The 10,000-nt window shown below is 44.5% G+C and overlaps 1 protein-coding gene across 2 annotated transcripts in view; it reads right to left on the bottom strand.

Moving 5' to 3' along the window:
- Positions 1-1,187: 1,187 nt before the first annotated feature.
- CHRNA5 (cholinergic receptor nicotinic alpha 5 subunit) overlaps positions 1,188-10,000 on the bottom strand; it is a 30,740-nt gene continuing 21,927 nt past the window's right edge. Inside the window, exons 5-6 of one of the 2 annotated variants that reach the window (XM_016189412.2) lie at positions 3,809-4,637; positions 1,188-1,991 (exon numbers count right to left, since the gene is read on the bottom strand). In XM_016189412.2, the coding sequence (XP_016044898.1) occupies positions 1,830-1,991; positions 3,809-4,637 (991 nt within the window). In that variant the 3' untranslated portion in view covers positions 1,188-1,829. Of the gene's footprint in view, positions 1,992-2,661; positions 4,638-10,000 lie in introns of those variants that run through there. The other variant, XM_060174667.1, reaches the window with a different exon arrangement.

Genomic DNA, 10,000 nt, shown 5'->3' with positions numbered 1-10,000 from the left:
TTACATAGAAGGTGACTCCTTAGGGGCCTGGCTGTGGCACACCAGCTGTGCACATGGGCCCAGGTTCAAGACCCTGGTCCCTCCCACACCTGCAAGGAGGAAGCTTTATGAGTGGTGAAGTAGGTGTCCATCTCCTCTTATCAATCTCTTCATTTTTAGTTGGGATAGGGAGAGAGAGACACTTGCAGCCCTATTTCACTGCTCTCAAAGCTTCCCCCCGCAGGTGGGGAGCAGGGGCTTGAACCCAGGTCCTTGTGCATGGTAATGGGTGCACTCAACCATGTGTGCCACCACCAGCCTCCCTCTCTCTTTCAAATAAAATTGTTTAAAAAGGTGACTCCTTTACCTGGAGAATGTGGACAGGGCATTGAAATGAAAGTTGTCTATGGTATAAAATCTGTCACTATAAAAACAGTTAATAACTGCTCAGTTTAAGCATGTAGAGAATAAAGCCAGTTTTTTTTTTTTTTTTTTTGCCTCCAGGGTTATTGCCGGGGCTCGGTGCCTGCACCATGAATCCACTGCTCCTGGAGGCCGTTTTTTTCCCTTTTGTTGCCCTTGTTTTTTTATCATTGTTGTGGTTATTACTGTTGTTGCTGCTGTTGCTGTCATTGGACAGGACAGAGAGAAATCGAGAGAGGGGGAGAGAAAGACACCTGCAGACCTGCTTCACCACCTGTGAAGCAAATCCCCTGCACGTGGGGAGCCGGGGGCTTGAACCCGGATCCTTATTCCGGTCCCTGCGCTTTGTGCCACATGTGCTTAATCCGCTGAGCTACTGCCTGACTCCCTAAAGCCAGCTTTAAAGGATTTAAATGATAGATTATCGAAAAGTAACATCACCTGAGGCTCCAAAGTCCTGCACCACAACAAGCCAGTTGGGCATAGTTAAGCACACATGGCGCAAAGACTGGCGTAAGGATATCCTGGTTCGAGCCCCCGGCTCCCCACCTGCAGGGGAGTCGCTTCACAGACGGTGAAACAGGTCTGCAGGTGTCTTTCTCTCCCCGTCTTCCCCTCCTCTCTCCAATAACGATGACATCAATAACAATAAACTACAACAATAAAACATGAGCAACAAAAGGAAATAAATTTTAAAAAAAGAAGAGGAAAAGTAACATCACATTAAGTCATTATGATATCAAGTGGTCAGCTTGTTTAATATGGTAGTGACTGTTATACTAAAGATCGACTGTTTGCTCAGTGAGTACAGGACTGAAAGGATTTTTAGACAAATACTTTACCAACCACAGAAGTTGAGATCAGTCTTCAAATACAACAGGAATGTTCCGGCACAAATAAAATAAACCTCACAAATCACTACAGTTATTATTTGCTAAGGATACATATTTTTACTAATACAAATGATATTTTGCTGCCTTTTTTTTTCCAATCACCACTACTGGGGGGTGGGTACTGAACCTGGGAGCCTCGGGCATGAGAAGCTGTTTGCATAACCATGATGCTTTCCCTCTGCCCCCCCAGCTTTTTTTTTTTTTTTTTAATTAGGACTTTACTACCAACTTTTTCAGATGGGTGGGGGAGAAACCACAGCACTGAAGCTTCACCCAGTGTATCAGGCTTGAACCTGGCTTGTGCGCATGACAATGCAGGCACCCTCCCAGGTGAGCTATCTCTATGGTTATTTTTAGAAGCTCAAATGCTACCGGGTCAGTCATAACTTCAATCGTGTGTGTGTGTGTGTGTGTGTGTGTGTGTGTGTGTGTGTGTGTGTGTGTGTGTATACATACATAAAGATGTCAGCAATCTGTTAAAACTTGCATCCCACTTGGGGCTGCTGACTTCCTGCTACAATCCTATGGAGAATCTCATTTATTTGAATTTCCAATGTGAACTGGAACTATGATACTTGCCCACTTATAAATCACAGGAACAAAAAGCCCAAGAGATCCAACAACTGAAACCAGAAGAAAAGTCCACAGAAACATTCGATCAAGAACCTGAGCTATGAATTTCCAATCTTCAACAACCTGTTAAAAAAAAATAATTAAAACACTCTGAGTATGTTTAAAATGTATGCAGTTCTCCTAAGAGTTAGCAACCAGGTCAGTATCTAGAATGGTGTCAGGCTTCAAGTGACAGAAACCACCACCCCACCATGTGAGCTTTCAAATACACTTCAGAACTCAATTTACACATTACTTGTAATAGTCTATCACTGACTTATCCGGGTGAATTTTTCATATAATTAAAAAATCCAGTACTTGATTTTATAACAAACTATGAAATTCCTCTTCACAATCTAGTTATTTAATGTTTGCAAAGAATGCAGCCTGAGGTTAATTTCATGCCCCAATTAGGTTTTTTTCACAATTATCAAATCCACCTGCTTTACTGTTTTTATAAACATTGAATCATTTTTAAAATATTTCATTAACTTTATTTATTGGATAGAGACAGCCAGAATTTGAGATGAGGGAGAGACCCCCTGTAGGTGGAGACCAGAGAGCTTGAACCCGGGTCCTTGTGCATTGTAACATGCACTCAACCAGGTGTGTCACCGCCTGGCACCCTGCTTTACTTAGTTTTAGGCTTCTTAAGGACCACTGGCTTAGCTCAGGAGGATCCATGTGGTGAACTGAGCTCACTTCCTCTCTGCAGCCTAAGCAGGGGCCTGAGTGACTAAGGCTGAGACCACCCCCAGACACCAAACAGTCTTCCTACAATATCACAACGTTGTCACTAACTGTATCCCAAATGCCCCCACCTGCAGGGTAGAAGTTTCACACACAATGAAGCAGGGCCACAGATGTCCCTCTTAACTCCCCCCTTCCCTCTCAATTTCTGTCTCTATCAAAAATGAAAGTTTCTATAAAGGAGAAAAATGAAAGCTGAGCTGTGGCACACCTGGTCGAGCGCATGCATACATTACAGTACTCAAGGAGCTAGGTTCAAGAGGTTCAAACCCCCAGTCCCTACCTGCAAGGGGGGAAGCTTCACAAGCAGTGAAACAGGTCTCTCCCCCCCATTTTCCCCATCTCTCTCAATTTCTCTCTGTCCTATCCAGCAATGACAGTAGTAACAATGATAAACAAGGGCAACAAAAGGGAAAAAACAGCCTTCAGGAGCAGTGGATTTGTGTGAGGCAAACGTGATAACCACTACACTACGGAAACAACCAAGGAGCAGTGGATTTGTATTGCAGGCACTGAGCCCCAGTGATAACCTTGGAGGCAAAAAAAAAAAAAAAAAAAAAAAGGAAAAAAAAAAGATTGCTAGATCCCACCTCTAGTATAAAAACAGGAAGGAGTCAGGCAGTAGCATAGCGGGTTAAGCACAGGTGGCGCTAAGCACAGGTGGTGCAAAGCACAAGGACCGGCCTAAGGATCCCAGTTGGAGCCCCCGGCTCCCCACCTGCAGAGGAGTCGCTTCACAGGTGGTGAAGCAGGTCTGCAGGTGTCTGTCTTTCTCTCCCCGTCTTCCCCTCCTCTCTCCATTTCTCTGTCCTATCCAACAATGATGACATCAATAACTACAACTAATAAAAAAAACAAGGGCAACAAAAGGGAATAAATTAAAAAAAAAAAACACCAGGAAGATAGGCCTTGGGAGTGGTATATCTGTCATGCAGGAACAGAGCCCCAGCAAGAAACCCTGATGGCAGAAGTAAATGATAAAGGTATCCTAAGAGGCAATGGGAAATGGAGAAAAGGAACTTGTGTAGGTCTTCCCCTATTTTTATAGCCACTGTCAGCATTTCTGGCCCTCCATCTATGCTTCCTGCTCTATCTGCCACACTTAAGATCGAGGCAGATGAACCTCTGTAAATACACTGCATGTCACAGACCTCACGGATGTCATTCTCCTTCACCACGTGCCTTGTGATATAACGAATAGAATCAAGTGCCGCTTCCAGGGTGTTTCTGGGCGTTGGCTCCCTGCTGCTCTCCGGCTCCTCTTTCTGAGTGAAGTACCGGTCTACATGGCTTCTCATGCACAGAAGTTTGGGGAGCTTGTGAAGGAAGAGCCTGCGGACCCATGGGGCCATGGTGTTGTGTGTCGAGGATGATCGGTGATGAATGTTGATGGCAAAGACGGTCACCATGATCGACAGCGTCACAAAAATCATGGTGAACACCAGGTATTCTCCGATCAGAGGGATGACCTTGGAAGATGAGGGGATGATCTCTTCAATCACCAGAAGAAACACAGTCAAGGAGACAAGTACTGAAGTGCAGAGGCAAAGCTTTTCACCTTCATTCGAAGGGAGATAGAAGACAAGGACGGTTAAAAATGAAAGCCCAACACAGGGTATAATAAGGAACAGAGTGTAGAAGAGAGGCAGGCGTCTAATCACAAATGAGTAAGTGACGTAAGGATACCAGCAGCAGCTGTCGGTTCTGTTTCCTTTGCTGCCTGTTGCGCTCACGATTTCCCATTCCCCGTTGTCAAAAAAATCCCTCTTGTCTACATCTTGGTCCTCTAAAATTATATCGACCTGTGTCCCATCGTAAGTCCAGGAACCAAACTTCATGGAACAGTTCTGAAGATCAAAGGGGAAAAACGTGACATCGATGGTACAGGAGCTTTTGTAGTTTGCAGGTGGAGTCCAGGTGACGGTGCCGTCATACCTGACGACCGTTTTTGTACTGGCCCCTTCAAAGCGACCATCTGCACTGAAAACACACAGTAACAACAGAGAGGTTTAACAACCCAAAAACGCAGGGGCCTGCTGGTGGGTCACACAGCAGAGTAGATACACTTTACCATGTCCCAGGACTCAGGTTCAAACTCCAGTCACCACATGAAACACCTGCACAGGAGAGAAGCTTCACAAGTGCTTGACTATCCTTTTCTTTCTCTTACCTTTTATCATAAAAAAAAAAAGTCAACTGGGAGCGAGATGGAATCATGCAGTCACTTAGAGGCAGTGCAGCTACTGTTGGTAACTTGCAAAAACCTGGGTGTGGGGAAAAAAAATCCCAAAGTCTGCACAAAAATCTTTTTTTCTTTCCCTCATATTTATTGCTGGGCCTCACTGCCTGCACACTAGTTCCACCATTCCTTTTGTCCTTTTTTTTTTTTCCTTTCTGATAGTGACAGGAATAGAGGCAGAGAGAGATAGCTGCAGCACTGCTCCGCAGCTCATGAAGTTCTCCCACGCTCTACAGGTCGGGACTGGGAGCTTGAGCCCAGGTCCCTGCACATGGTAATATGTGTGCTCCCTCAATGTGACACTACCCAGCCCCAGCACAAATATTTCTAAAAATAATATGTTTGATCCAACAACAACATCAGTAACAACAATAAGAACTACAATAAAACAATAAGGGCAACAAAAGGGAATAATATTAAATAATAATAATAATACATTTGAGATATACCTGTTCTCAAACATGAGGTCATGAATTTAATCTCCAGCAGCACATCTGCCAGAGTGAAGTCTGGTTCTCTTTCTCTCCTACCTTGTTCATTAATAAAGGTTTTTTTTTTTTTAAAGCTTAAGGAACTAGAAGAAGAGGAAAAAGAATAGCAGGTGAAACAAACCAGGGACTCTAAGGGCATTTTTTTTTTAAGTTTTTTAAATATTTATTTATTTTCCCTTTTGTTGCCCTTTTTTGTTGTTGTAGTTATTATTGCTGTTACTGATGTCATCGTTGTTAAATAGGACAGAGAGAAATGTAGGGGGGAAGACAGAGGGGGAGAGAAAGATAAACACCTGCAGACCTGCTTCACCGCCTGTGAAGTGACTCCCTTGCAGGTGGGAGTTCCGGGGGCTCAAACCAGAATCCTTACGCCGGTCCTTGTGTTTCACGCATTTTATCTTACTACTAGAACTGAACGGCTTCTTCCACATCTACTCCAGGACTTTCAGATCTTTTACAGAGTCCTGACATTTGGAAAAAAATCCACTTTACACCCAAAATATAACTAGACTTTATATACAGTGGGTGGGCACAGAACCAAAATCCACATTCCTGGGCTCCCTGCATAGTGTGCTTCCCCTCCATTACAAGCACTAGGTGCTGTGGTCCAGGAGGTAGCTAAGTGGATAAAGCATTAGACTCTCAAGCATGAGGTCCTGAGTTCAGTCCCAGGCAGCACATGTACCAAAATGATGTCTGGTTCTCTCTCCTCCTAGCTTTCTCATTAATAAATTAAAATCTTTGGGTGGAGGGGTAGATAGCATAATGGTTATGCAAAGAGATTTTCATGTCTGAAGCTCCGAAGTCCCAGGTTCAGTCCCCCGCACCACCGTAGGCCAGAGCTGAGCAGTGCTCTGGTGTTTCTCTCTGTGTCTTTCTCTCTGTGCATCTCTCTCAAAAATAAAAATAAATAAAATACTTTAAAAAAAATAAAATCTTTAAAAAAAAAAAAAGTATGTGACAAACACTAGGTGTTTGAGGCCGGGGGAGAGTATATATCTTACCATTGGTGAGGTCCTGGGCTCTATCCCTAGCACCACACAGGAACCCTGTGGACAGCAGCAAAAGAACTGCATGGAGGGGGCAGGGTGGTGGTGCACACAGTACTATGTGCAAGGACCCAGATTCCAGCCCCCGCTCCCCACCTGCAGTAGGCATATCTTTCTCTCTCCCTCTCTATCCACCCCTTCACCCTCAATTTCTTCCTGTCCTATCGACTAGAAAATACACAAATAAATAAAAGGAAAAATGGCTGCCAGGAGCAATGAATTCATAGTGCCAGCACTGAGCCCCAGCAATAAACCTGGAAAGGGGGGAGGCCTCCATGGATAGTACAGTGATGCTTTGGTATCTCTCTCTAGTACACAGAATTTTTTTAAGTGGGAGAAGGGCCAGGTGGTGGTACACCTGGTAGAGCGCAACATTATCATGTACAACCTGACGCTGTTGACTAGCTACGGAAGAAGGGCAAACGCTAGAAGAAGAACAACCATGTACAAGAGCCAGAGTTCAAGCCTCCAGTGCCCACCTGCAAAGGGGAAGCTTCAAGTGGCGAAGCAATACTGCAGGTGTCTATCTTTCCACATCTCAATTTCTCTTGAGTCTCTATCAACAACAAGACAAAAATCACTACCTGGAGCAGTGGATTCGCTGTGCAGGCACCAAGCCGCAGTGCTAACTCTAATGGCAATAATGGTGCTAAGGAGACTGCTCGGCTGTACACACAGTCCTCATTCATCCCCTCGTGCTGCGTCAAAATAAAATGCTCAGTGCTACTCCAGTGATGGAGAAAGGACATCAGGGGGACCAGGAGTGGTGCACCTGGTTAAGCACACACTTTATAGTGCGCAAGGTCCCAGGTTCAAGCCTCTGGTCCCTACCTGCAGGGGGAAAGCTTCACAAGTGGTGAAGCAGGGCTGCAAGTGTCTGTCTCTTTCTCTCATGATCTCCCCATCCCCTCTCAATTTCTGTCTCTATCCAATAATAAATAAATAAAAATAGATTAATTAATTGGCCCTGGAAACAGTTATGCCTCTCAAGGTCTGCACGAAGTGAAAGCAAATACAAGAAAGGTATAGCAGGAAGTCACATCACCAAGATCAGCCTTTTTTGTAAAACCCTTTATGCTAAAACTCATATGTCTTTTGTGTACTACTTTGTAAAATGTGTGATATAAAACTGTTTTCAGTGAGGAGGCCCAGAAGGTGGAGAAGTGAATAAGGTGTTGGATTCTCCAGCATGAGGTCCTAAGTTTGATCCTTGGCATCAAACAGCCAGAGTAAAGGTCTGGTTCATTATCTTGCTCTCTCTCACACACAAACACATACACATTAATTAGTAAATCTTTTTTTTAAAAAAAAGTTTTCAATGAAATAAGAGTAGTGATCATGCTACCTCCAACTCTGCTCACATCTCACATACAGAGAAGGCATGGCGGTGCAGACTTTAAAAGATCACAGACAGTTTTACTTATCATTTGCTCTGTTCTATCAAATGCCTTCTTGCAAAGGAAGCACTTTAGGATGAGAATTCCCAAATTTGTCCTGGGTCCTAAAAATTATTTAAATAAAATTGGGCCAGGATTATTCTCATCCAAGTTAAAAACCACCCTCAAAATAAACTTTGGTGGAGTGGTCTGGGAGGTGGTGCAGTGGGTAAAGCACTGGATTCTCAAGCATGAGAATGTCCCAAGTTCAGCACATATACCAGAATATGTCTGGTTCTTTCTCCTCCTACCTTTCTCATTATTTTTTTTAAAATGCACTTTGGTAGAATGCCTATGAGTTCATAATTAACCCAGTGTTCCTCACTGTGGGGAAATTACAATAATGTGTTTAAGGAAAATTAGAAGGATGCACTAATTGAGGGCCAGGGAGACAGCTCAGTCTGTTAAGAGTCCCAGTTTATATGCCTAAGGCCACAGGCTTCATCCCCAGCACCGTCTGATGCCAGAGCTGAGCAGAGGGTCCATTTTTTTCATCCTCTCTCATTCTTTTCTACAATCTTGAAGAAAGAGGTGGAGGAAGGAGGAGGAGGAAGAGGAGTGCACATCTGAATATGAAGTATGACCTTAACTAATTTCTTTAAAAAATCTAGAAGGCGGAAGACAGGTGGTAGCGCAGTGGGTTAAAGCACATGTGGCACAAAGCGCAAGGACCGGTGTAAGGATCCCGGTTCCAGGCCCCGGCTCCCCACCTGCAGGGGAGTCGCTTCACAGGCAGTGAAGCAGGTCTGCAAGTGTCTATCTTTCTCTCCCCCTCTGACTTACCCTCCTCTCTCCATTTCTCTCTGTCCTATCCAACAACAATGACAACAATAATAACTACAACAATAAAACAAGGGCAACAAAAAGGAATAAAATAAATACTTTAAAAAATCTAGAAGGCAGTCTGTCAAATACATAATCTGTAAATGACAGAGTAAGTATGGATGGCAGGCTGCCTTGGTGTGAACACTCACACAGGGTGTGTCAACTAGTAAACTGTGTGATCTCGACATGGTCTTACTGGCTTGGTCTCCACTTCCTCGTCTGTCTCAAGGAGACTTAGTGATGTCTATGGTGAGAATCGAGTAGGTCATGCACGTAATGCCACCGGGCACAGCACACACACTGCCAGGCACGGAGCATGCTACCAAGTGTGGAAGCTACTGCCTGCCTGCCTGCAAGTGACAGGACTGAGACTGTCAGGACTTCCCTTCCCTTGCACAAATTTTAGAAGTCAAAGGAAACTTTTTTTCTTTAAACCAGAACAGTGTCAACTCTGACTTGTGCTAGTGCCAGGAATCGAACCTGGAACCTCTGGTACCTCAGGCGTGAAAGTCTGTTGCATAAACTGCTGTGTTATTTCCGCCACTAATGAATACCTTTATGACCAGAAAACAACACATCGAAAAAGGAGGAGGAGCTGCAGAACCTTTGTAGGTTCATGAAACAGAAAAGCAGAGAAGGGGGTTGGGCAGTAAGCGCAGTGTAAGTGCACATGGCGCAAAACTCAAGGACCGGCCGGAATAAGGATCCCAGTTTGAGCCCCCAGCTCCCCACCTGCAGAAGGGTCGCTTCACAAGTAGTGAAGCAGGTCTGCAGGTGTCTTATCTTTCTCTCCCCGTCTCCCCCTCTCAATTTCTCTCTGTCCTATCCAACAACAGCAAGGGAAATAATAACAACAACAAGGGCAACAAAATAGGAAAAATGGCCTCCAGCAGCAGTGGATTCATGGTTCAGGCACCAAGCCCCAGCAATAACCCTGGAGGCAAAAAAAAGAAAAAAAAAAAAAAGGGAGCCAGGAGCGCAGCAGGTTAAGCGCATGTGGCACAAAGTGCAAGGACCAGTGTAAGGATCCCGGTTCAAGCCCCCAGCTCCCCACCTGCAGGGGAGTCGCTTCACAGGCGGTAAAGCAGGTGTCTATCTTTCTCTCCCCGTCTTCCCCTCCTCTCTCCATTTCTCTCTGTCCTATCTAACAACAGCAACATCAACAACAACTACAACAATGAAAAACAACAAGGGCAACAAAAAGGGAAAATATAAAATTTTTTTAAAAAAGCAGAGACAAAGCCACTTGATTACACAGCTGAACAATTTTCAAAGAGAAGAAAAATGACTACTGCCTAATAGC

The sequence above is a fragment of the Erinaceus europaeus genome, chromosome 16 (assembly GCF_950295315.1).
Source record: "Erinaceus europaeus chromosome 16, mEriEur2.1, whole genome shotgun sequence".
Classification (NCBI taxonomy): Eukaryota; Metazoa; Chordata; class Mammalia; order Eulipotyphla; family Erinaceidae; genus Erinaceus; species Erinaceus europaeus.
This window is presented reverse-complemented; position numbering and strand designations above follow the sequence as displayed.